Here is a 27,971-nt window from a genome sequence, read left to right as displayed (position 1 = left end):
TCTAGGAATCAGCGAACTAAAATGGACTGGAATGGGTGAATTTAACTCAGATGACCATTATATCTACTACTGTGGGCAAGAATCCCTCAGAAGAAATGGAGTAGCCATCATGGTCAACAAGAGTCCAAAATGCAGTACTTGGATGCAATCTCAAAAATGACAGAATGATCTCTGTTCGTTTCCAAGGCAAACCATTCAATATCACAGTAATCCAAGTCTATGCCCCAACCAGTAACGCTGAAGAAGCTGAAGTTGAACGGTTCTATGAAGACCTACAAGACCTTTTAGAACATCCCCAAAAGATGTCCTTTTCATTATAGGGGACTGGAATGCAAAAGTAGGAAGTCAAGAAACACCTGGAGTAACAGGCAAATTTGGCCTTGGAATATAGAATGAAGCAGGGCAAAGACTAATAGAGTTTTGCCAAGAAAATGCACTGGTCATAACAAACACCCTCTTCCAACAACACAAGAGAAGACTCTATACATGGACATCACCAGATGGTCAACACCGAAATCAGATTGATTATATTCTTTGCAGCCAAAGATGGAGAAGCTCTATACAGTCTGCAAAAACAAGACCAGGAGCTGACTGTGGCTCAGATCATGAACTTCTTATTGCCAAATTCAGACTTAAATTGAAGAAAATAGGGAAAACCACTAGATCATTCAGGTATGACCAATCAAATCCCTTATGATTATACAGTGGAAGTGAGAAATAGATTTAAGGGACTAGATCTGATAGATAGAGTGCCTGATGAACTATGGACAGAGGTTTGTGACATTGTACAGGAGACAGGGATCAAGACCATCCCCATGCAAAAGAAATGCAAAAAAGCAAAATGGCTGTCTGGGGAGGCCTTACAAATCGCTCTGAAAAGAAGAGAAGTGAAAAGCAAAGCAAGGAGAAAAGGAAAGATATAAGCATCTGAATGCAGAGTTCCAAAGAATAGCAAGAAGAGATAAGAAAGCCTTCCTCAGTGATCAATGCAAAGAAAAGACTATATTACTTTTATATTTATTTCTATGTTAAATTCAGCACTCAGTGTGGACTGGGGTCATCGAGAAAGTCTGGAATGTCGGGAAAGGAGGATGATAATGTAAACTACTAAAGCATGGGAAAGTTCTAGAAAAAATACCAAAAAAAAAATCTATTGCTTTATGGCATTGGCCATATCTTCTGACCTCCTCATCCTTCTTGATTTGCTTCTCTCATTTTTTATTACTCTATGATTTTATAAAACAGTGAATTACTTTCTTGAACGAATGTTTAAATATAAATGAGCATGGAAAGTTATCAGTATGAAAGCTCAGAGCAAACACAACTGATATTGTGTAAGAAAAGAACAACATTTCTGCAGATGAAAGCTGAAAAAGTCTTTGAGTTTCAGAGTCTGGCTTCAGTTTCTCTCAGCATTTATAAACCCATTCTAGACAAAGCCTCTAGTGAATCCAGGGAACTTAGGCTCACCAATGTGGAGATAATCTAACAGGGTAATAGAGTGAGTTAGATAATGAACTTCTGACAAGTGAGCTTATGTACATATCCTTCTAAACCTACCATGGCCAATCTTCTCTCAGGAGCAGTTAAAAGCAAAACACTTTATTGAGGGCTTATTAATCAGGGTAAACTAGTGAGCATAACAAATTTTCAGTAGATTAACACAATAAAATTTTATTTTAAACACATTGTTGTTGTTTAGTCTTTAAGTCATGTCCAACTCTTTTGCGATCCCATGGATTGTAGCCCATCAGGCTCCTCTGTCCATGGGATTCCCAGGCAAGAATACTGGAGTGGGTTGCTGTGCCTTCCTCCAGGGAGTCTTCCTGACCCAAGGATTGAACCCAAGCCTCTTGCATCTCCTGCATTTCAGGTGGATTCATTATGCTGATCCACCAGGGCAGCCCATTTTAAACACACACCACAGTCCAGTGTAGGTAGGCAGGGTGAACTTTCTATGTCATCATCTCCAATTGATCCATACAACATTGAGAGGAAATTAGAAATTCCAAGAGTACTTATTCTGAGAAAGCTAAGTACTCAGAAGAATCTGGGCCAAACCCACCTAGGTATTCTGCCCTAAGATTACAAAAATAAATGGTCTCATAGCAGCAGGAATCTTGTTGATGACTGCCCTTGACATGTCTGTATTAAATTCCACTGCACCAGTCTAGACTGGTTGCTTTCAACACTTGATGCAAAGCTGGGATCTCCTTTACCTTATCCTAGGGATTCATTTTGACCCTTTCATGTGTTTGGTTTCCAGTTTTATCTATCCTGTGTCTTTCTCTTTTGTATGTATTACCAGTTTTGGCAGCATACATCTTCATATTGCTACATGAGGAATGGTGCATGACAGGTAAAGTTTTTTGAATCTTTATATATTAGTCTGCTAGGGCCGCCATGACAAAGTACTACAAACTGAGTGGTGTGACAACAAAAATTTGTTATCTCACAGTTTTGGAGGCTAAAATTCCAAAATTAAGGAGTCAGAAGATTTGATTCCTTTTGAGGGTTGTAACAGAGAAACTGTTCCATAGAGCTTTTGAAACATCTGGTGGATTGACAATGCCAAGCCAATGCCAATCTTTGGCATTCTTTGGCTTGTAGATGCACCATCCCAATCTCTGTCTTCAGGGTCACGTGGCGTTCTCACTATGTGTGTATATCAGTGTCTGACTTTCCCCATTTTAAAGGATATCAGTCATAAGAGATTAAGGGCCCAGGCTATTCCAACATGATATCATATTAATTAAAATGGTATCTTCAATAACTTTATTTCCAAACGAGATCACATTATAAAGTACTGGGAGTTAGGACTTTAACATGCGAATTAGAAGGATACATAATTCAATCCGCAACATTTCACATATCTGAAAATGTCTTCATGCTCTCCTAAAATGTCTTTACATTGAAGGTTAGAAATAATTTTCTTTCAGATTTTGAAAACATTGCTTCTTTATTGTGTAGCTTCTAGTGCTGCCTATTGAGAAATCTAAAGTTATTTGAATTCCTAATTTTTCACATGTGACTTGTTCAAATCTCTCTAGAATCTTTAACATCTTTTCTTTTCTACAAGCACTCTGAAATCTTATAATAATGTCACTTGGTGTGGAAATATTTTCATCCATTGTTACAGGCACCTTGTGGACCTTTTCTAGGAACCCATGGCTCTAAGTCCTGGGATTTTCTTGAATTTGTTAATGGTTTGATATTTCTTGCTTCTACTTTTAATGTTCTCTCTCCCTTGGAACTCTTATCATATGGTTGTTATATCCTCTGGACTGGTCCTCTAATTTTCTTTTCTCTTCTATATCCTATTTATCTGTTGTTTTGTTCCATTTTCTGAGATTTATTCAAATATCTTCAAAATTTTCTATCAAGTTTTAAATGTTTTGCTATCATGTTTTTAAGTTCCATGAGGTTTTTTGTTTTCTGAGTGCTTCATTTGTGTAACATCCTATTCTTATTTGTTTGTATCTCTGCCTGCATAATCTCCATTTGCTATAAATTGCCTTTTCTTTTTGTCTCCTCAGCTGTTTCATAACTCTTTGTTGTCTGGTATTACTTCCTTTTATTGATTGTAATCTTTGAGTTCAATCCTAAAGGAAATCAGTCCTGAATATTCATTGGAAGGACTGATGCTGATGCTGAAGCTCCAATACTTTGGCCACCTGATGCAAATAACTGATTCATTGGAAAAGACCCTGATGCTGGGAAAGATTAATGACAGGAGGAGAAGGTTGGATGAGGATGAGATGGAAGAGGATGAGATGGTTGGATGGCATCAACAACTCAATGGGCATGAATTTGAGCAAGCTCCGGGAGTTGGTGATGGACAGGGAAGCTTGGTGTGCTGCAGTTCATGGGGTCACAAAGAGTCAGACATGACTGAGTGACTGAACTGAACTGAATCTTTGAGTTCATATTTATGACTTCTTGACTATGAGCCTCATTTTAAGGTTATATCACTGCACTTCATTTTAAGGTTATATAAGATTATATCGCTTCATTTTAAGGTTATGGTTATATCCTTTCTCTTAAAAATGGTCAGTTTGCCGCCCACCCCAAATACTCTTCCAGTTTCCTGCCTAAAAGGCAAAGACCTATCTGCCACCTTTCTGGAAGCCCAGTGGAAGAAGAAGGCTTAGGGGAGGTAGTTTCGGTTCAGTACATTAGCCCTATCCTCAGCTACACCTGGTGTCCTTCAGTCAAGAAATCTTTTGTTTTACCCTCGCTAGAAAATAAATGCCCAAATATCTGTCAGGGTGTAAGAATGGAATCGCCCAATTCCATTCACGGTAATATAGAGTGCCAAAAGTGAAAGTTGCTCAGTCATGTCTGACTCTGCAACCCCATGGACTGTAGTCCATGAAATTCTCTAGGCCAGAATACTGGAGTCTTTCCCTTCTCCAGGGGATCTTCCGGACACAGGAATCAAACCAGGGTTTCCTTCATTGCAGGTGGATTCTTTACCAACTGAGCTATGAGGGAAGTATAAAGTGCCACCTAGTGCTCAAATCTGTTTGTCAGTTTTCTAGTTATACCCCTTTTCTTAGAGTCCTTTATGGTAGACACTAAGGAAATACAACAATAATTCAGCTTTCCTCATTTCACTTCCCAATCTCCTTTGGATTAACCTCCAATTCACAGTCATGTGAATTGTTTTGGCCTTGAAATGTGAGCAGGTGAAGCATGTCATTTCCAAGCAGAATGCTTAGGAACAAATGTATGGTTTGCCATGTTACTTTTTTTCTGCTATGGCAATTGTTTCAAGATGAAGCCCCCACAAGCCTCATTTCCTGAGTGATTACACTAGACATGTAGTGTGAGCAATAAACAAATCTTTTAATGTTTTAAACCTATGAGGTTCCAGTTACCATAGTATAAGCCTATTGATCACAGACTCCACTTTAGCCTTACTTCCAAATTAAATGTTGCCATCATTCCTGAAATTTTTGAATATGGTTCAACATAAAATTTATTTGCTGTTAGCTTTATTCCATCCTAGCTTAGGATCATGCTTCCTTTTTTCTTTCTTAAAAATTATTTATTTATTTATTTTATTTTTGGTTGTGCTGAGTGTTCATTGCTGCATGGGCTTTTTTTCTAGTTTCAGGCCAGTGGGAGCTACTCTCTAGTTGTGGTACACAGGCTCCTCATTGCAGTGGCTTCTCTTGTTGCACAGCACAAGCTCTAGGGCACGCAGGCTTCAGTAGTTGCAGCATATGGATTCAGTAATTGTGACTCCCAGGCTGTAGAGCACAGGTGCAATCATTGTGGCACATGGGTTTAGTTGCTCCGTGGCATGTGGGAATCTTCCTGGATCAGGGATCAAACCTGTGTCTCCTGCATTAGTAGGTGAATCATTTACCACTGAGCCACCAGGGAAGCCCAGGATCATGTTTTCTTGAGCATGATAAGTTGGCTGCTACTTGTCCATTTACATTCTATTTGCTAAACCTAATTGCTTGTATCCCCTCTCTTATTTCTCCCCTCCTTTTGGATGTATGGCTTTAAGAAAGATCCCTTTGCTTTATCTTTAGTGAGGTTTCAAGAGGTAATGAAAGTAGATGTGCATGTTCAATGTGCCATCTTTACTCAGAAGTTTTCACTCCAAATGAACTTGAAGGAAAATTGAAGGACATGCTGCTTTTTGGACCCACTGTCTGAGATCCTGTGGACTCCTGCCACCTGCTACAGTTTGAGATGTTGAGGAGAGCCTCTTATGACTTCCAGAATCTGGGTCAATTTTTGTAAGGCTTTTTGTTCACCATAAGGGCTCTAGGGTGTGAAAGTACTTTTCACATTGTAATGTCCAGTTGAATTTCTGCCAAAATACTTGCCTTAGATATTGGGCCTGGCATCAGCCTTCAGTGCATAGAAACAATCAAGTATCGTATGTCTTGCAGAATTTTTAATTTTCTAGTGGCAGCATTACTGGCACAAGCTTACATTTTGGGGGATTCCTTAGGTCCTTTAGTATTTTTAATTTTAAATTTATTTATTTTTAATTGAAAGATAATTGCTTTACAGAATAGTGTTGGTTTCTGCCAAACATCAACGTGAATCAACCATAGGTATACATATGTCCTGTCCCTCTTGAACCTCCCTCCCATCTCCCTCCCCATCCCACCCATCTAGACTGTTACAGGGTCCCTGTTTGAGTCCCGTGAGTTATACAGCAAATTTCCATTGGCTATCTATTTTACACATGGTAATGTAAGTTTCCATGTTACTCTCTCCATACACCCTACTCTCTCCTTCCTCCCCCTCCCCATGTCCATAAGTCTGTTCCTTATGTCTGTAGGGAACAGACATTGCTGTTTTGCAAATAATTTCATCTGTACCATCTTTCTAGATTCCATATATATGTGTTAGTATGATATTTGTTTTTGTCGTTCTGACTTACTTCACTCTGTATAATAGATTCTAGGTTCATCCACCTCATTAAAACTGATTCAAATGTGTTCCTTTTTATGGCTTAGTAATATTCAATTGTATGTATGTACCACAGCTTCTTTATCCATTCATCTGTCAATGGACATCTAGGTTGTTTCCATGTTCCAGTTATTGTAAATGGTGCTGCAATGAACATTGGGATACATGTGTCTTTTTCAATTTTGGCTTCCTCAGGGTATATGCCTAGGAGTGGGATTCCTGAGTCATATGGTTGTTTTATTCCTAGTTTTTAAAGGAATCACCATACTGTCTTCCATAGTGGTTGTATCAATTTAAATTCCCACCAACAGTGCAAGAGGGTTCCCTTTTCTCCACAGCCTCTCCAGCCTTTATTGCTTGTAGACTTTTTGGTGATGATCATTCTGACCAGTGTGAGGTGATATCTCATTATACTTTTGACTTGCCTTTTTTAAAAATTTTTAAATTATTATTATTTTTTACTTTACAATATTGTATTGGTTTTGCCATACATCAACATGCATCCTTTCTATAATAATGAGCAATGTTGAGCATCTTTTCATGTGTTTGTTAGCCACCTGTATGTCTTCTTTGGAGAAATGTCTGTTTAGTTCTTTTCCCTACTTTTTGATTGGGTTCTTTGTTTTTCTGGTATTGACTTGTATGAGCTGCTTTTGTATTTTGGAGATTAATCCTTTGTCAGTTGTTTCATTTGCTAATATTTTCTCCCATTCTAAGGGTAGTCTTTTCATCTTGCTTATAGTTTTCTTTGCTGTGCAAAAGCTTTTAAGTTTAATTTGGTCCCATTTGTTTATTTTTGTTTTTATTTTCATTACTCTAGCAGGTGGGTCATAGAGGATCTTCCTGTGATTGATGTCAGAAAGTATTCTGCCTATGGTTTCCTCTAAGAGTTTTGTAATTTCTGGTCTTACATTTAGGTCTGTAATCTATTTTGAGTGTAATCTTTGCGTATGGTGATAGGAAGTGCTCTAATTTCATTCTTTTATGTTTAGCTGTCCAGTTTTCCCAGCACCACTTATTGAAGAGACTATCTTTGCCCCATTGTATATTCTTGCCTCCTTTGGAAAAGATAAGTTACCCATAGGTGCATGGGTTTATCTCTGGGCCTTCTATCTTGTTCCATTGGTCTATGTTTCTGATTTTGTTCGAGTAGCATGCTGTCTTGATGGCTGCAGCTTTGTGGTATAGTCTGAAGTCAGGAAGGTGGATTCCTCCAGTTCCATTCTTCTTTCTCAAGATTTCTTTGGCTATTAAGGGTCTTTTATGTTTCCATGCGAATTGTGAAATTCTTTGTTCTAGTTCTGTGAAAAATGCCATTGGTAATTTGATAGGGATTGCATTGAATCTGTAGATTGCATTTGGTAGTATAGTTATTTTCACAACTTTGATTTTATTCCAACCCAGAAACATGGAATATCTCTCCATCTGTTTATGTTGTCTTTGATTTCTTTCATCAGCATCTTACAGTTTTCTGTATACAGTTCTTTTGTCTCCTTAGGTTGGTTTATTCCTAGATACTTTATTCTTTTTGTTGCAACAGTGAATGGGATTGATTCCTTAATTTTTCTTTCTGATTTTTCATTGTTAGAATATAGGGATGTAAGTGGGGGGGTCCTTTATTAATATACCCTGAGATTTTCCCATGTTTTGGCTCCTGGGGAAACAAGACAGTAGTGTGCAATGCATGGGGAAGGTATGTGGTCATGAGAAATATTCATCAGCTTTGGGGTCTGTGTTTTCATTGGTAAGTTATGTCCTAAAAGACAAGAGCTGTACAAGAGTCACCTGAGGCTGACCTATTTGAGGCCCTAAGGAGTTTTGGCCTGAGCTTTAGGGAATCTTAGTTATAGACTATGCTTGTCTACTAACTCCCTCTGTGATCTTGAACAATTTCACCTCCCTGAGCCTCTCAGTTTCCTAAAATCTCTTCCAGCTCAAATATTGTAATTCATGAAAGTTTAATGATGCTGGGGATTGACCTGCTCAGGGTAATAATGGTTTAAGGAGAGAAATGAATAGGCTGGTTAAAGTGTGACCTTCCCAGGGGATATAAAATGTTTTCTCAATTAAATGCACATCTTCTGAACCAGTTTGCAGTTAGCAAGGGCTGTGTGAGTCAGCTTTATGAAGAGGCTGCCTAGACAGGAATTCAGAATTTAGGAAGTAGATGGTGACGGACATATAATGATTCTCACCTGTCACACAATAAAGCCGGAGTATGGTGCTTACAGCTGACAGTCACATTTTAGTCAGGGCCATAGAGAGGCAGAAGAGGTTTCAGGGCTGTGACCAGGATGATAATGGTACTCTGAACTATGCCACATGAAAAGCAGAAGGGCTTGGGGATAAGTAGCTAGAATAAGACCCACAGGAAGGTCTGGGCCCTTGTTTTTAGCTGTCTGAAGGGCTTTTGTGAGGGAGAAGAGTGACTTCAAACAGTGGAGTTTGGCAGGTAGATGTAACAGAGCTACATCAAGTTAATAGGAAGGTCTTGCTAACTTTTAGAATCATAGGATGCCTCAAGAAGCAGTGGGTTTCTGTTGTTGAATGTTTTTTTTTTTTTTTTGCAGCAGAAAACATTTTTTATTTATTTTTTATTTATTTATATAAAATTTTAAAAATAAATAAAAAATAAATAAAAAATGTTTTCTGCTGCAAAAAAAAAAAAACAAAAAAAAACAAAAAACATTCAACAACAGAAACCCACTGCTTCTTGAGGCATCCTATGATTCTAAAAGTTAGCAAGACCTTCCTATTAACTTGATGTAGCTCTGTTACATCTACCTGCCAAACTCCATTGTTTGAAGTCACTCTTCTAACTTTACAATATTGTATTAGTTTTGCCAAATATCGAAATGAATCCGCCACAGGTATACCTGTGTTCCCCATCCTGAACCCTCCTCCCTCCTCCCTCCCCATACCCTCCCTCTGGGTCGTCCCAGTGCACCAGCCCCAAGCATCCAGTATCGTGCATCGAACCTGGACTGGTGACTCGTTTCATACATGATATTATACATGTTTCAATGCCATTCTCCCAAATCTCCCCACCCTCTCCCTCTCCCACAGAGTCCATAAGACTGATCTATAGACTCAATTACCATTTGATAAGAAAAATGTACAAAGGGTCAGATATCAGGTGAGGAAGTAGATTAAATAATCCAAAATATCAGAGCACCATTCAAATCCTGAAAGTCAATCACCAAGATAGTGCTAAAGGAATTTTAATCATGAGGTCTGAAATTCAACATAGAAAAAGTACCTATATACCACCATTTATAATGAAATTCCTGTCCATTGGCCTCTGGACAAATATCTGATTGCCATCTTGGAGTTGTTGTTTAGTCACTCAGTCACATCCAATTCTTTTGTGACCCCTACTGTAGCCCACCAGGCTCCTCTGTCCATGGGATTTCCCAGGCCAGAATACTGGAGTGGGTTCCCTTCTCCTTTCCATTCCCTTCTCCATGGGATCTTTCTGACCCAAGGATTGAAACCACGTCTCCTGCATTGGCAGGCAGATTCTTTACCACTGAGCCACCAGGGAAGCCCTGCCATCCTAGAGACTACATCTTAAATTCAGCAATTTTGTCATTGTTTCCCCAAATTCTAAATTTATGTCTTGTTCAGTCTGTAGCATTATTTTCTGTTTCAAGTATAATTTGAATATTTGAATTATAATGTCATAATATTTGATATTCAAATATGATAATGAATATAAAGGTGTTTGGTAAGTTGCAAAGTGCCACAGAAAAATACAAGATTATCAGTGTTACACTGGTCTAAGTGTAATCTGGTCTCTGATAGATTCAAAAGAAGGTCAGCTTCCCTAAGGTAGGAAGAGGTAGATGGTTTGCTAAGTGATTCCCTCTAGGACCTCTGACTAATAATTGCTAACCTTACAATTACTTCTAGAATCATCTACGTTTCCCTCTAGAGCCATGTGGAAAGAAAGAGAGATGATTGAACACTATGAGTAGTTGGAGGTAGGAGATTGCAGAGTATAATGTTCAGTTGCCCAGTCTTGTCTGACTCTTTGTGACTCTATGGACTGCAGCACAAAAAGGCCTCCCTCTCCCTCACCATCTCCTAGAATTTGCCCAAGTTCATGTCTATTGCATCGGTGACACCATCCAGCCATCTCATACTCTGACGTCCTCTTCTTCTTCTACCCTCAATCTTTCCCAGTATCAGGGACTTTTCCAAAGAATTGGTTGTTCGCATCAGGTGACCAAAATACTGGAGCTTCAGCTTCAGCATCAGTCCATCCAATGAGTATTCAGGGTTCATTTTCTTTAAGATTGATTGGTTTGATCTCCTTGCTGTCCAAAGGACTATCAGAAGTCACAGAATATAATAGCAGGGCTATATAAAAGATTGCAAGAGTGGGGATGGGTATAACAGAAACAAGAATAGAACATACAGAGGCCAATGTGAATTAAATAGTCAGTGTCTTATGCAGATGCTCCCAGTATTTTTTAAATAAAAGTTTTAGATATTTGTTCATTTGTACAAGACTGTTTAGGTGGTGCCACCTCAGGATAGAAATTGTTGTCCAAAGCCTAGGGACTTTAAAAGTACAAAAGCCTCTACTTTCTTTGGCACAGGTATGATGGGTGGGAAACTTCGTCTCTGCAAATGTGTTGGATAAAGAACTAGTATATTGGGAAAGGGAATTGTATCCCTGGAATGAACTCTGGGGCTGGCAAGAACAGTTGATATTCTTTCCTATTCTTTCCTACTCCCAGCTGTTTCTAAGAAACAAGCATTGTTTACTTTTTGAAGAGGAGGGAAAAAAAATGACACTTTTTTTTTCACCAGGGAGGAAAAAAGATGTCTCTGTCAGATTGTCTTTGGGCTTGGGCTTGTTTATTTATTAGCTGCTAGGAATCAACTGTTTTCTGAAGCCAAGGCCCAGGTCACAGGGCCTATGTAATGAGAGGATGTATCATTAGTGAGCAGTGGATATCAGCATCAACTGTGCATAGTAACACCTCAGTATTATTTGTGATTAAAACTCTTCTCAGCTATTCTCTCTCCTTTTTCTCCTTGGCTTCTGATTCACTCTGTTCTCTTTTCATTTCTCCCTCTCTTTGTCTTTTATTTCTTAATCTCTCTTTCCTAATTCTTCCCCATTATCCCTGTTCTACATTCTATTTTTCTTCTCCTCCCTATCTGTGGATTTCTTTTGCTTATCATTCCCAGCTGGCTCAGGCGCCATGCAGATGTGCATCCACTTTTCCATTCCCAGCGTTTTTTCTAAAAAAAAAAGACAGATGCAAAGCCCTTATTAGCTCATCTCCTTGGTCTCCCAGCCAGGGAAAGATTGCTCCCCAGATAGGTTCTACTTTACCTTACTTCAATTCAATGTGAAATGACTCAAACCAATTGACTTCCACAACTTCCTTGGGGATGATCACTTCATTGTTTAATACTACATGCTTTCAATTTTTCCTTCTTGGTCTAATATTTCCTTTGCTTCACTTTAACTCACTACTCTTGATTAGGATATCTGGGACTATTCTAAACCTTTTTGCTCCTTCCTTAGTGTTTATTCCTTTCTTAGGACTTAAATGTACTTATCACACTCCCACAGAGTAATAATGCCTTTGGCCCCTAAAAAGTTCTGTTCCATGGCCACTACGCCATAAGGTAGGTATTATTATCACCATTTTTAAAATATGGAAATTGAGACCCAGAGGGATTAAGAAACTTGCATAAGAATGCAGAGTTAGAAAGTAGTAGACTCTAGATCCAAAACTAGATCTGCTTGATTCCAAAGCCCATCATGTTCTGTTCACACAAAAACAAGGCTCAGGAGAGCTTAAGAAAAAAATCTCATAAAATACTTCTCTAGTTACTTGATCAGTCCTCAGGTCTAGCCCAAAATACACTTGAAAATTTAATTTTGGAGTACATTAAAGGCAGCATGGCATATCAGAAGAACCTGGGCTATAGTCCTACACACACACACACACACACACACACACACACACACACACTATACTTATATACATACATACATACATACACACACTGTAGGTGCCAGGCATTAAGCTAAGTTCTTTATGTATACTAAGCTATTTTGTTTTCTGCATTTCACAGATTAAGAAACTGAAGCAAGTAAAATTAAACAGTACTCAAGGTCACTCATTTATTAAATAGCAAAATTAAATCCAAAACTGGACAGTCTGACTCTAGAGTCTATGGTCTCATCTACAGCATTATCTCTTGCCAAATACAACATTATCTCTTAGTCCTATTGGTCCTGTTTCTTCTCAGTTGTTCACTTTCCTCATATACAAAATAAGCAGGCTGGACTAATGCAAAGGTCTGCAAAGTATGTTTTGTAGAACCCTGGGTTCCACAGAGGTATCTCAGGGGCCAGTGAAAATAAAGGAGAAGATTGGGAAGGGAAGACTAACCAACAGCGTTCTAGGTCTCCCAGCTTGCTTTCAAACCAGACCAGAGTTGCCTTTATCTGTTTTATGTATTGGAGTTCCTCTACCATGAAAATGTTTGAAAATACTTTTAAAGGATGGTGCAAATTGGGGGCAGAATGTTTTAGAGAATGGCGATCCCATTTTATCTCATTTTAATGTTCACCTGTATTCAGTCCTTGTATTTAGTCCCTTGATAAAGGCCATTTATTTTATGGACGTATTTACTCCAAGATACTGCAAGCTGTGTCTAGGCTTCCACGTAATTTCCTACACGCCATTTGCACTGCCTTTATCTTCATCTTATCAAGAAATCAGTTCTAGTCTATTTGATTTTCAGCCTTAGCACCTTCTCCCGCCTCTACCCAATAATCACTCAAAGATTATGAAAATATTTGAACTTCTAGGGACATAATATACTTATTTTTAGTGAAGTGAACTGAAAGTTTTACTGAGGCAGGGACTGGAAAGCTTCGATATTCTGCTGTGTTATAGCCTGGATTTAAGTTCACAATTTTAAAAATATTTATTCATTTGGCTTTGTCAGGTCTTAATTATGGCACTTAGGATTTTTTTGCATCATGTGGAACATTTCATTGTGGCGAATGCGCTCTCTAGTTGCGGTGCACTGGCTTTGTTGCCCTGTGACATATGGGATCTTAGTTCCCCAACCAGGGATCAAATCCGAGTCCCCTGCATTGCAAGGATTCTTAACCACTGAATGACAGGGGAAATCTCTTAAGTTCACATTTTTATTATGCTCAGATAATTCTGAGCACCAAGGATATGTTAGGTATATTCTAAACATGAGACTAAACGGAAACACAGAGTAATTGAAATAATGTGGGAGAAGGGGAAGAGGTAAAAGTTCTATATTGACTTCTTTATCTTGAATTATAACTAAAGCTCCATATTTCACCTTGAGATTAGAAGGTCTTATGTATTGGAAGACTTAATTTAGCTCCATTTGGGAAGTTTGTAAGCCCTATAACATTGAGGTGAGACATCTTATTAGCATTTCCATGAACTACAGACCTTTCCTGGAGAAATTTTCATTAGCTCCACTTACATTCTAATTATCATGGAACTATATGGAGGGAAAAAGATAAACCAGTTTTGAAAACTGGTTGTCATAATTTTATCTCAACAACAAAATAAGTTCACACAGTAAATTTATGTTCTATTTATGTTCTCTTTGAGAAATGCCTACTAAAGCTTTACTCTTTCTGGTTCTGTGAAAGAAGAATGCTTTGTTCTCAATTGAGGAAGAAGTGGGAGGCTTCAGTGCCGTTAATATTTTTATTTTCCTAGAGAAATATTTGCATTTTATGCTTATTTGTGGGAAGACTTATCATCTGATTTTTCACACATTGCTTCCTTTCAAAATAGCTACATATGACACTCTCTCTTTCTACAGTACAGGGAAGGCACAAAGAAGATAATGGAAGACAAGAGACAGTCCAAGATCTTAAAAAGGAGAAATTTCAACTGAGTTTCTCAGATCATGTAAAAATGAATCTGTAAATCAGATAAACTATGACAGGTTGAGAACTCAGACTGTCAGCTTGATTATATAATACTCATATTTTTAATTTTATCTGCTCTCTTCCACTTTTCCTTTGTTTTTAGTAGTGTTTCTTTGGACAATTATAGTATTTCTGCATGCCTGCATGCTCAGTCGCTCTGTCGTGTCTGGATCTGACAACCTATGGACTGAAGGCCGCCAGACTCCTGTGTCATGGGGTTTTCCGGGCAGGAATACAGGAGTAGGTTGCCATTTCCTCCTCCAGGGGATCTTCCCGACCCAGGGATCCAACCCACAACTCCCTTCTCGCCTGCATTACAGGCAGATTCTTTTACCACTGAACCACATACACTGTGTTAAAGCTGACAAAGAAAAGGGATATTTTTATGTCAAAAAGTGTTTGAGTTTAATGGAGAAGCAGTGTCTTTTGATGTGAATTTTTAAAAAGGTACAAGGGGTAAACTATTTCAAGCCATACTCTACTATTTAGAAATTTAATTCTCAGAATTATTCTCTATTCCAAATTTGGAAAGGTTTGTTTTATATAATGAGAGGGATTATCCCCTAAGCAAATTCACCAGAAGATGCTTTTGGACACCAAAAGATTAAATTGCCCGTTTTCATTAATAGATATTACTATATGCTTCATTTTCAATGATATATTGTTCAGCCAATCAAATGTGTAAAATACCTAATGTTTGATATGAAGATAAGTTTTGTCTTCAGATTAAATGAAATTGATGCAGTGGTAAAGAATCCACCTGCCAATCAAGGAGACATAAGAGACACGGGTTGGATCCCCGAGTTGGGAAGATCCCCTGGAGTAGGAAATGGCAATCCTGCTCCAGTATTCTTGCCTGGAAAATTCCATGGACAGAGAGGCCTGGTGGGCTACAGTCCATGGGGTTGCAAAGAGCCAGACATGACTGAGGACACACAGACACATCCTAGCCCACAAGTTTTGGCTAAGAAATTTTAAGACATAATAACTTAGAAGTCATCTACATTTTATCCTCTTTCCTTCCCACCCACCCCCCTCACCAGTGCCATGAGTCCTCATGTATTGGCAGACTAGATTAAGTTTAGTTTGGCTAACATTATCCCTGTTAAATTGGAGTTAGTTTTATTAATACATAATACATAACAATGACCAGAATCATGGCCAACAAAGGTTCGATCCTGAAAATTCTCTCTTCTGTTCATTCTAACTGGGCTGTGCACAGAGGAAAGCAAGTGACCAGTGTGCCAGGAAAATGGGAACTGTTCTGAACTGCAGATTCTACTAGGGGAAAGACAGCACCATCACCTGAGTACTAATCCTAGAAATGAGCTAAACACTTAAAGCAGTTAAAGTTTTAAATACTTCATCTTTGTTACTTAGTCAAAAGCAAACTTTGCTTATCATGTTACTTAGGCTTTTGAAAAATTGAGGGGTAGTTTTTAATAAACATTAGGCTCAAAGTGTTTAACAATCTCTTTGTTACATCTGTAATGCCCAGTGTTGCATTATTTGCTCTTATGCCAAAACATGTCCAAATTCTTTGTCTGTATAAACTTGGAATATTAGAGTTTTATTTTTTTTCATCCAGGCAAGAAATAGTTATTGAGTGCCTATTGTGTGTAAAATAAGACTCTAGGTGCTGGGGAACACAACTACCAAGATGGTAAGCAAAGAGTGAAAACAAATAGGATGACTTTAAATTCTATTAAGAACTATTAAGAAAATAAAGTACAATAATGGGGCATTACAGTGTTTAGAAAAGGCTTCTTGAAAGAAGTGACATGAGTTTAGATAGGAAAGATGACATACTTGTTTTCTACTACCACATAACAAGTTGCCATTAATTTACTATCTCGGAGTTTCTGTGAGTCAGGTGTCCAAGTACATATTAGCTGAATACTTTGCTCAGGGTCTTGCAAGCCAAAACCAAGGTGCTGGCTGGGATTGTGAATCAAAAGGAGAGAGACAGATCCAGCCAGTAATCAGTTCCCTAAGTGTTCCCCACAGCCCATAACACAGACAGATTCACAGGGTTGGGTAGAGAAGAGGGAGGAAGGAGATAGAGATGACCTGACGGAGAAAAAGAAGAGTCAAAAGGGGGAGGGAGTAATCAAGTCAGTAATCACCCTCCTAAGTAAAAATGGGTACTGAAGATTGGATTCTTAAAGGTACAAATTTGATAACAAATACCAGAAAGCAAAGATTAAAAATCTAAAGTAAAGGTTACACTCTCAAAAATATAATATTAAAACAAAACAAAACAAAATCACATAAATTATAAAAAATATATATGAAGTTTGCTTTAAAAATAGGGTCCTTTTTTGTAAGGTAATAGTAGGTTATAAAAATGAAAAGTAAAGGAGTCACAGAGGACCTAATAATGAAAAAATTTTTTAATTAAAAAAATGATAATAGTAAAAATATACCTAGAAATTTCTCTGGAGCTGTTGTGGGAATTGTGGTGTCAGTTCAGTTTCTGATAGTTCCTTGTTCCAGCTTATACTTCTCAAGATCTATAGGCCCCTTCCAATGTAGTTGGTGTTAACTACAGGGTTTTAATCCTTTGCACCTGTCACTTCCAAGGTGGTCCCCTCTGTTTATTCTGGTTTCTTCTGTGGCAGGTCTTTTCAGTGTCTAATTTCCTCCCTGACACAAGGGGGTGAAGGTGGTCACTTACTTAGGCTCACTTGTTCAGTGCTGTGGGGAGGGAGGAACACTGTAAACAAGTATCATTGGTGTGTGGGGGGAGTGCTTGCAGTGTTTCAGCCACACTGAGTTTGTGCCTGCTCGTGGCGTGTGTGCTTTTCCAGTCTACACTGCTCAGGCTTCAGGTCGTTCTACAGTGGAACTGTCTAAAGTGGGCCCTGCCAAAGAACTAAATAGACATTTCTCCAAAGAAGACATACAGATGGCTAACAAACACATGAAAAGATGCTCAACATCACTCATTATCAGAGAAATGCAAATCAAAACCACAGTGAGGTACCATCTCACGCCACTCAGAATGGCTGCGATCCAAAAGTCTACAAGCAATAAATGCTGGAGAGAAAGTGGAGAAAAGGGAACCCTCTTACACTGTTGGTGGGAATGCAAACTAGTACAGCCACTATGGAGAACAGTGTGGAGATTCCTTTAAAAACTGGAAATAGAACTGCCATACGACCCAGCAATCCCAGTGCTGGGCATACACACCGAGGAAACCAGAATTGAAAGGGACACGTGTACCCCAATGTTCACTGCAGCACTGTTTATAATAGCCAGGACATGGAAGCAACCTAGATGTCCATCAGCAGATGAATGGATAAGAAAGCTGTGGTACATATACACAATGGAGTATTACTCAGCCATTAAAAAGAATACATTTGAATCAGTTTTAATGAGGTGGTTGAAACTGGAGCCGATTATACAGAGTGAAGTAAGCCAGAAAGAAAAACACCATTACAGTATACTAATGCATATATATGGAATTTAGAAAGATGGTAATGATAACCCTGTATGTGAGACAGCAAAAGAGACACAGATGTATAGAATGGTCTTTTGGACTCTGTGGGAGAGGGAGGGGGGGATGATTTGGGAGAATGGCATTGAAACATGTATAATATCATATAAGAAACGAATCGCCAGTACAGGTTTGGTGCATGATACAGGATGCTTGGGGCTGGTGCACTGGGATGACCCAGAGGGATGATATGGGGAGGGAGGTGGAAGAGGGGTTCAGGATTGGGAACACGTGTACACCCGTGGCAGATTCATGTTGATGTATGGCAAAACCAATACAATATTCTAAAGTAATTAGCCTCTAATTAAAATAAATAAATTTTAAAAAAAATCATAAAATAAATAAATAAATGAAGTGGGCCCTGGGTTGCGTGCACTTCCCAGATCTAAGCCACTCAGGTTCAGGTTCTCGGGTATTCCACAAAGGCGCAGACTTGGTTGGGCCTGCATTTTGTGCCCTTCCAAGGTCCGAGCAGCTCGGGCGACCAGGTGCTTGGTGAGCGCACTCTCCCCAGGTGCGGTGCATCTTATCACCTCCCTGGTCCCAGCTGCTTGATTTCCTGGGTGGCAGTGGGTGCGCCCTCTCAGGTGTGCTATGTGTCTCTTCTGGGGAGCTGATCTCTGGCTGCAACCCTCCCAGCAGATGTCAACTGTCCAGAATCCCAAGAAGTCTTGGTTAGGAACTGGAAGCCTGCTTGCAGTTTGGTAGAGGATGCTGTCTCTGGGGCCGTTTGCCCCTTTCCAGCTCTGGCTGCCACCCGTTTGTTTCCCTGCCTCTGGCAGAGGATGGGCCATTCAGCAGCCAGCTAGCTCTCCTCTGGTGTTCACTCAGTCCTTTGTTCTATGAGCGGGCCGGCAGTGCCTTAGGTTAGGGCTTTTTGTGGGATAGTTCCCCCCCACCCCCACCCCCACCCCCACCCCCGGCTAACTCACAGTTTAGGTTGTTTTCTCACGTTAGCTCCCTCAGATTGCCCTCAGGGCATTCAGACCAGGTCCTTACCCTAAGCAATGCAGCCCGCTCCTCCCTGTTCAGCCCCCGCTTTCTGGTGGTGGATGTGAGCGTCTGGGCTACTTCTCTGCTGGGAGTTGCCATTAAGCATGTAATCTGTGGGTTTTATTTATTTATTTATTTATCCTCCTGATTATGTTCCCCTCTGAGATTCCAAAACTCCCCACAGACCCGCCAGTGAGAGGGCTTCCTGGTGTTTGGAAACCTCTCCTCTTTAAAGACTCCCTCCCCAGGATAGGTTCCCATCCCTAACTCTTTTGTCTCTCTTTTTATCTTTTATATTTTGTCCTACCTCCTTTCAAAGACAAAGGGCTGCCTTTCTGGGTGCCTGGTGTCCTCTGCCAGTGTTCAGAGGTTGTTTTGTGAAATTTGCTCAGCGTTCAAATGATCTTTTGATGAATTTGTTGGGGAGAAAGTGGTCTCCCCATCCTATTCCTCGGCCATCTTTGGACTGCCCCCTAGCGTTTTATTGTGAACATTCCAGGACTATATTTTCCTGAGAGCCTATTCCTGTTACTTATCAGCATTTCTTAGAAAAATCCACATGTCCATGTCTACTTCTTCCTCAAATTGAAACAAAACAAATAATCAGTTATTGGAGAGGCAGAAAGTTGATTTTGTCAATGGATTTTGTTTTGGTGTCTTCCTTATGGCTGTTGATTAATTCAACATGGCTGTCACATAGTAGCCTAATGGAAAGAACAAGGGGTTTGGAGAAAATACACTTAAGTGCTCTGGATCACATTTGGCTGGATGACCCTTGGAAAAGTCACTTAACTGATTTGATCCTTATTTAACTAAACTCTAAAATGGGGGAATAAAACTGATTTCATAAGGATGCTGTGAGGGTTAAATAATATAATTTGTAGAAATTTACAAGCATAACGTAGGTGCTCAATATTTAGTAGTCATTCCACAAAATGAATGATCTTTGATAACATTAGGCTAAGTGCTGCATGCCAGTCACAAAAATATAGTAAGTTTATGACCCTATTTATATGAGTTATCTAAAATAGTAAAATTTCTAGAAAATGAACATAACATTGTGGTTTCCAGGGATGGAAGGGAGGGAGAAATGGGAAACTGTTGCTGACCAAGTAATAGAGTTTCAGTTTTGCAAGATGATAAAGTTCTAAAGAGTGGCCAAGATGATGGAAGAGAAAGACTTTGAGCTCATTTCCTTGCACAGGCACACCAAAACTATAACTATTTACAAAGCAACTATAGATGAGAATGATCTGAAGACTAGCAGAAAAGATTTTCTACAAACAAAGACAAAAGGAAAGAGCCAGTACTATATTCAAAATAGATAACCAACAGGGACCTACTTTATAGCACAAGACTCTGCTCAAAATTCTGTAACAACCTAAATCGAAAAAGAATTTGCAAAATTATATATATATATATATATATATATATATATATATATATATATACCTGAGGGTTTCCCAGGTAGTGCTAGTGGTAAAAAAAATCCTGCCTGCCAGTATGGGAGACACAAGAGACATGGGTTCAATTCCTGAGTCAGGAAGATCCCCTAGAGGAGGGCATGGCAACCCACTCCAGTATTCATGCCTGGAGAATCCCATGGACAGAGGATCCAGGCAGGCTGTGGTCCGTAGGGTCCCAAAGAGTAGTACATGACTGAAGCGACTTAGCACACGTGCACATGTAACTGAATCACTTTGCTGTACACCTGAAACTAATACAACAGTGTAAATCAACTATAGTCCAATATAAAATGTTTTTGTTCAGTTGCTATGTAATGTCCGACCCTTTGTGACCCCATGGACTGCAGCATGTCAGGCTTCCCTGTCCTTCCTATCTCCCGGAGTTTGATCAAATTCATGCCCATTGAGTCAGTGCGTTATCCAACCATTTCATTCTCTGCTGTCCTCTTCTGTTCCTGCCCTCAGTCTTTCCCAGCATAAGGGTCTTTTCCAATGAGTCAGCTCTTCACATTAGGTGGCAAAGTATTGGAGCTTCAGCTTAAACATCAGTCCTTCCAATGAATATTCAGGATTGATTTCCTTCAGGATTGACTGATTTGATCTCCTTGTTGTCCAAGGGACTCTCAAGAGTCGTCTCCAACTCCACAGTTCAAAAGTATAAATTCTTTAGTGCTCAGCTTTCTTTATAGTCCAAGTCTCATATCCGTACATGACTACTGGGAAAAAATTATTGGAATATAGTTGGTCTACAATATTTGTTAGTTTCAGGTGTAAAGCAAAGTGAATCAGTTATATATATGCATATATCCACTCTTTTTTAGATTCTTTTCCTATGTAGGCCATTAAAGAGTACTGAGTAGCGTTCCCTGTGCTATACCATAGATCCTTGTTGTTCAGTTGTTAAGTTGTGTCCAGCTTTTTGTGACCCCATAGGCTGTAGCCCGCCAGGCTCCTCTGTCCATGGAATTTCCCCGACAAGAATACTGGAGTGGGTTACCATTTCCTTCTCCTGGGGATCTCCTCAGACCAGGGATCTAACCCATAACTTCTGCATTTTCAGGCATATTCTTAACCACTGAGCCATCAGGGTTCAGTTCAGTTCAGTCGCTCAGTCATGTCTGACTCTTTGCAACCACATGGACTGCAGCACGCCAGGCTTCCAGTCCATCACCAACTCCCAGAGTTTACTCGAAGTCATGTCCATTGAGTCGGTGGTGCCATCCAACCATCTCATCCTCTGTCATCCCCTTCTCCTCCTGCCTTCAATCTTTCCCAGCATCAGGGTCTTTTCAAATGAGTCAGTTCTTCCCATCAGGTGGCCAGAGTATTGGACTTTGACCTTCAGCATCAGTCCTTCCAATGAATATTCAGGACTGATTTCCTTTATGATGGACTGGTTGGGTCTCCTTGCCAGCCCAAGGGACTCTCAAGAGTTTTCTCCAACACCACAGTTCAAAAGCATCAGTTCTTCAGTGCTCAGCTTTCTTTATAGTCTCACATCCATACATGACTACTGGAAAAACCATAGCTTTGACTATAGGGACTTTTGTTGGCAAAGGGATGTTTCTGCTTTTGAATATGCTGTCTGGGTTTCCTGTAGCTTTTCTTCCAAGAAGTAAGTATCTTTTAATTTCATGACTGGAATCACCATCTACAGTGATTTTGGAGCCCAAGAAAAAAAGCCTGCCACTGTTTCCATTGTTTCCCATCTATTAGCCATGAAGTAATTGGACCAGATGCCATGATCTTAGTTTCTGAATGTTGAGTTTTAAGCCAGCTTTTTCATGCTGTTCTTTCACCTTCACCAATAGGCTCTTTAGTCCTCTTTGTTTTCTACCATTAGGGTGGTATCATCTGCATATCTTGATTACAGCTTCTGATTCATCAAACCTAGCATTTCATATGATGCATTCTGCATAGAAGTTAAATAAACAGGGTGACAATATACAGCCTTTCTCAATTTTGAACCAATCCATTGTTCCATGTCCAGTTCTAACTGTTACTTCTTGACCTGCATATGGGTTTCTCAGGAGGCAGGTATTCCTATCTCTTTCCACAGTTTGCAGTGATCCACACAGTCAAAGGCATTAGCATAGTCAATGAAGCAGATGTTTTTCTGGAATTCTCTTTCTTTTTCTATGATCCAGCAGATGCTGGCAATTTGATCTCTGGGCCCCCTGCCTTTTCTAAATCCACCTGGTAGATCTGGAAGTTCCTGGTTCATGTACTGTTGAAGCCTAGCTTGAAGGATTTTGAGCATTACCTTGCTAGCATGAGAAATGAGTACAATTGTATGGTAATTTGAACATTCTTTGGCACTCCCTTTCTTTGAGATTGGAATGACAACTAACCTTTCCCAGTCCTGTGGCCATTGCTGAGTTTTCCAAATTTGCTGGCATATTGAGTTCAGCACTTAACAGCATTATCATTTAGGATTTGAAATAGCTCATTTGTAATTCCATCACCTCCACTGGCTTTATTCATAGTAATGCTTCCTAAGGCCCACTTGACCTCCCACTCTAGGATGTCTGGCTCTAGAGAACTGACCACACCCTCATGGTTATCCAAGTCATTAAGACCTTTTCTTGGGAGTACAGTTCTGTGTATTCTTGCCACCTGTTATTATTAATCTCTTCTGGTTCTGTTAGGTCCTTGTTGTTTCGGTCCTTTATCATGCCCATCTTTGCATGATATGTTCTCTTGGTATCAAAAATATTCTAATTAAAAACAGCTAAAGGATCTATTTAAGTTTATTGGAGAATAGTATTTGAAAACATGTGCTTTCAAATAATATTTGAAACATGTGCTTTTCAAAGCACAAAAAGATGTGCTTTTTATTGTTTCTTTTATGCCCTCTCTATTGACAGAACAAGAAAATATATATGTGTATACTAATCCATATGTTATATACATCTTGGTTTTCCTGATGGCTTATTGGGCAAAGAATCTGCCTGTAATTCAGGAGACACAGGAGATGTGAGTTTGATCCCTACATTGGGAAGATATCTTGAAGGAGTAAATGGCAACCCACTCCAGTATTCTTGCCTGAAAAATCCCATGGACAGAGGAGCCTGTCGGGCTTCAGTCCATGGGATCACAGAACAGTTGGACACAACTGAGCTCAAGCACATATACAAGGATATCTGTTCAGTTCAATTCAGTTGCTCAGTCGTGTCCAACTCTTTGCACCCCCATGGACTTCAGCACACCAGGATTCCCTGGTCATCACCAACTCCTGGAGCTTGCTCAAACTCATGTCCATAGAGTCAGTGATGCCATCCAACATCTCATCCTCTGTTGTCCCCTTCTCCTTATGCCTTCATTTTTTCCCAGCATCAGGGTCTTTTCCAATGAGTCAACTCTTCGCATCAGATGGCCAAAGTATTGGAGTTGCAGCTTCAGCATCAGTCTTTCTAATGAATATTCAGGACAAATTTCCTTTACAATTGACTGGTTTGATCTCCTTGCTGTCCAAGGGACTCTCAAGACTCTTCTCCAACACCACAGTTCAAAAGCATCAATTCTTCAGTGCTCAGCTTTCTTTATGGTCCAACTCTCACATTCATACATGACTACTGTAAAAAAACCAGAGCTTTGAAAAGACAGGCCTTTGTCAGCAAAAGGATATACATATCTTTGAATCTTTCTATAGGTCAAACATCAGTTTTTATTGATGTCTCCAACTCCAATCCATTAGCAATTAAGCCATTTAGCCTCCTCCCCCCTTTTAACCTATATTCTCCTCCTTTATTCCAAAAAATAAGAAAACTGGTTCCTACCATCCACCACGCATTTACTTAACTGTTTATTTCCTGTACACATGCATAAAAGTATTGAAATTATTAACCCATATCCCCATGGAAACAATTTTATCAACTAGACTTCAGTGAATATGTATAGTTTTGTTTCCCTTTTAGTTCTACAGACTCCACTCCTTTCCAAATTTACTTACATGTGCACCTTTTTTCTCCGTCTTCTTTATTGAGATTGTTTCATACATTTATAATAATGCAATTTAATTGTTTTGTCACATTCTAAACCATATTCTGGGATACTCCAGTCTCCTAAATGATGTCTTCACTTTGCATATATTAAGGTTCAATTTTTGTGCTGTAAAGTTCTGTAGGTTTTGACAGATGCATATCCTACATTATAGCATCATACAGAATAATTTCACCAACCTAAAAAATATCTTGTGCCTCACTAATACACCTCTCTCCCTCTTTATCCCCACTGGTGACCCATGATCTTTTTATTGTCTGTATAAATTTGCCTTTTCTAAAATATGATGTATCTGGGATCATACAACATATAGTTTTAAGCTGCATTCTTTCGCTTAACAATATGCATTTAAAATTAAGCTGCATCTTTGCATGACATGGTAGCTATCCCTGCATAGTATGCCATTATATGGATGTACAACAGTTTGCTTATCCATTCACATGTAGAAGAGCATTTTGGTTTGGGGGAATTATAAATAAAGTTACTATAAACAAGCATAAGCAGGTATTTATGTAGACATTTTTAATCAATTGGGTAAGTACTTGGGAATGTGATTGCTGGATCATATGGTATCATTATGTTTGGCTTCGCAATATACTGCCAAATGATCTCTGAAAGTGGCTGTATTCCACAACTTTTCATGTAAAGAAAAATAAAAATCCTTAACATGGATTACATGGTCTGGATAATTTCCATATCTTCAGCCTCATCTTACATTACTTTCCCCCTCACTTTGCTTGCACAGACATACCCCATAGTTACCATACTCCCTTTAGCCTCTGAGAACCCATTCTGTGCCCTAGGACTGGAAGCTACTCCTTCTATAATCTTCCCTTCCCCAACTTCGTTATCGTTCCACGTTTCCATCACATCAGAATTTAATCAAAACCACTATGAGGTACCATTTCACACCAGTCAGAATGGCTGTGATCCAAAAGTCTACAAATAATAAATGCTGGAGAGGGTGTGGAGAAAAGGGAACCCTCTTACACTGTTGGTGGGAATGCAAACTAGTATAGCCACTATGGAGAACAGTGTGGAGATTCCTTAAAAAACTGGAAATAGAACTGCCTTATGATCCAGCAATCCCACTGCTGGGCATACACACTGAGGAAACCAGAAGGGAAAGAGACACGTGTACCCCAATGTTCATCACAGCACTGTTTATAATAGCCAGGGCATGGAAGCAACCTAGGTGTCCATCAGCAGATGAATGGATAAGAAAGCTGTGGTACATATACACAATGGAGTATTACTCAGCCATTAAAAAGAATACATTTGAATCAGTTCTAGTGAGGTGGATGAAACTGGAGCCTATTATACAGAGTGAAGTAAGCCAGAAGGAAAAATACCATTACAGTATACTAATGCATATATATGGAATTTAGAAAGATGGTAACAATAACCCTGTGTATGAGACAGCAAAAGAGACACTGATGTATAGAACAGTCTTATGGACTCTGTGGGAGAGGGAGAGGGTGGAAAGATTTGGGAGAATGGCATTAAAACATGTAAAATATCATGTATAAAACGAGATGCCAGTCCAGGTTCGATGCACGATACTGGATGCTTGGGGCTAGAGCACTGGGACGACCCAGAGGGATGGTATGGGGAGGGAGGAGGGAGGAGGGTTCAGGATGGGGAACACATGTATACCTGTGGCAGATTCATTTTGATATTTGGCAAAACTAATACAATTATGTAAAGTTTAAAAATAAAATAAAATTAAAAAAAAAAGAATTTAAGCATATTTTCTCTTTTCTAAATTAATTAATTTTAATTGGATGATAATTGCTTTACAATATTGTGTTGGTTTTTGGGTTTTTGGCATACATCAACATGAATCAGCCATAGGTATACATATGTCCTCTGCCTTGAACCTCTCTCCCACCTCCCACTCCATCTAACCCCTCTAAGTTGTCACAGAGCACTGGGTTTGAGCTCTCTGCATCATACAACAAATTCCCACTGGCTATCTGTTTTATATATGGTAATATATGAGTTTCAATGCTACTCTTTCAATTTGTCTTACGCTCTCCTTCCCCGACTGTGTCCACAAGTATGTTCTGTTTGTGTCTCCATAGAGCTTAAGCATCTTTTCTTTAGGCTAGCCTTCACTGACAACTTTGGCAAAGTCAAATACCCCTAATATAGGCTTTCATAGCTCCAAGTATCTTGCATTTGTAGCCCTTATCATAGTTATGGTACTATTAATGTATTCATTTGACCCCCCCACCCCACCCATATATGTCCTTACCAGGCTGTAATCACCATGAAGTCAGGACCAGATTTTTCTCACTGTTACAGTCCTAGCACACAGTACAGTATCTTACATATAGGAGGAGTTTAACATACACTTTTTAATTAGATGAACAAATAAATGAATGTGTAAATAGAGTAGAAAGTATTGATTACATTTATAAGTTAATGGTATACATTTACAACATGGATGAAATTTGAAGGTATTATGCTAAGTGAAGTAAGTCAGATAGAGAAAGACAAATACTATACTCCACTTATATGTGGAAACTAAAAAAGCCAAATTCATAGAATGAGAGAATGGAGAGTAGTTACCAGGGGCTGAGTGTTGGGAAAAACAGGGAGATGATGGTCAAGGGTATAAGTTTCCTAAAAGATGAATAAGTTCTTAGGGTCTAATGTACAACATGGTGATTATAAATAATGCTGTATTATATACTTTAAAGTTGTGAAGAGAGTTGATCTTAAATGCTTTTACCACAAAAGAAGAAATGCAATGGCAGTGTTAGCCTAATCCTGTGGTGGTAATCATTTTGCAATATTTAAGTGTATCAAATCAACACATTATTTACCTTAAATTTAGACAATATTATATATAAATAAGATATTGTTATATATCAGTAAGGGCTTTCCTAGTGGCTCAGATGGTAAAGAATCTGGCTGCAGTGCAGGAGACCTGAGTTTAATCACTGGGTCAAGAAGATCCCCGGGAGAAGGGAATGGCTACCCACTCCAGTATTCTTGCTTGGAGAATTCAATAGACAGAGGAGCCTGGTGGGTTACAATCCATGGGGTCGCAAAGAGTTGAGCATGACTGAGAAACTAACACTTTCACTTGACTTTCATATATCAATAAGGCTTGAAAAGAGTCAATGGAAAAATATTCTTTACATTTAAAGATATCAACTAAATTTGTAGAATCAATGTTTTCATAACCTTTTTCAAAATATGTCAGTTTCACCATTTTATATCATAATAATGCCATGCTATAATTGCTGTTGTACATATAAAGTAACTACTAATTCTAACTGTAACTCCAAGGTTACTCAAGTTATTTATTTACAACATTTAGAACAAAGTGTGTCTGCGAAATACCACTGTAAAAGAGCAATGTTTCTTTTTTTTTTTCAGTATGGCTCTCAGTTGGCTTAAGATTCTTTTTTTTTTTTTCATTCACCAGAATCCAAGAAGGGACAAAATGATAATAAAGAATCTACTGAGAAAAATCTGTCTTAAAAATGCTTTGCCTCAATCCTTATTAAGAGATTCAAACGAAAGTGGATGGATAGATTGTTTCCAATCAACCAATTTGACCAGTTTCTTACATGTAGTTAACCGAAAGCTTAAT

At 39.0% G+C, this 27,971-nt stretch overlaps 1 protein-coding gene across 1 annotated transcript in view; it reads right to left on the bottom strand.

Moving 5' to 3' along the window:
- Nucleotides 1-25,231, bottom strand: part of LOC614207 (eukaryotic translation initiation factor 5B-like) — a 74,715-nt gene extending 49,484 nt beyond the window's left edge. Inside the window, 1 exon segment of the mRNA XM_059883834.1 lies at nt 25,127-25,231. Within this exon segment, the coding sequence (XP_059739817.1) occupies nt 25,127-25,231 (105 nt within the window).
- Nucleotides 25,232-27,971: the final 2,740 nt, after the last annotated feature.

The sequence above is a fragment of the Bos taurus genome, chromosome X (assembly GCF_002263795.3).
Source record: "Bos taurus isolate L1 Dominette 01449 registration number 42190680 breed Hereford chromosome X, ARS-UCD2.0, whole genome shotgun sequence".
In the NCBI taxonomy this organism is placed as follows: Eukaryota; Metazoa; Chordata; class Mammalia; order Artiodactyla; family Bovidae; genus Bos; species Bos taurus.
Note: the sequence above shows the minus strand (reverse complement) of the source record. Positions and strands in the feature narration are given on the sequence as shown.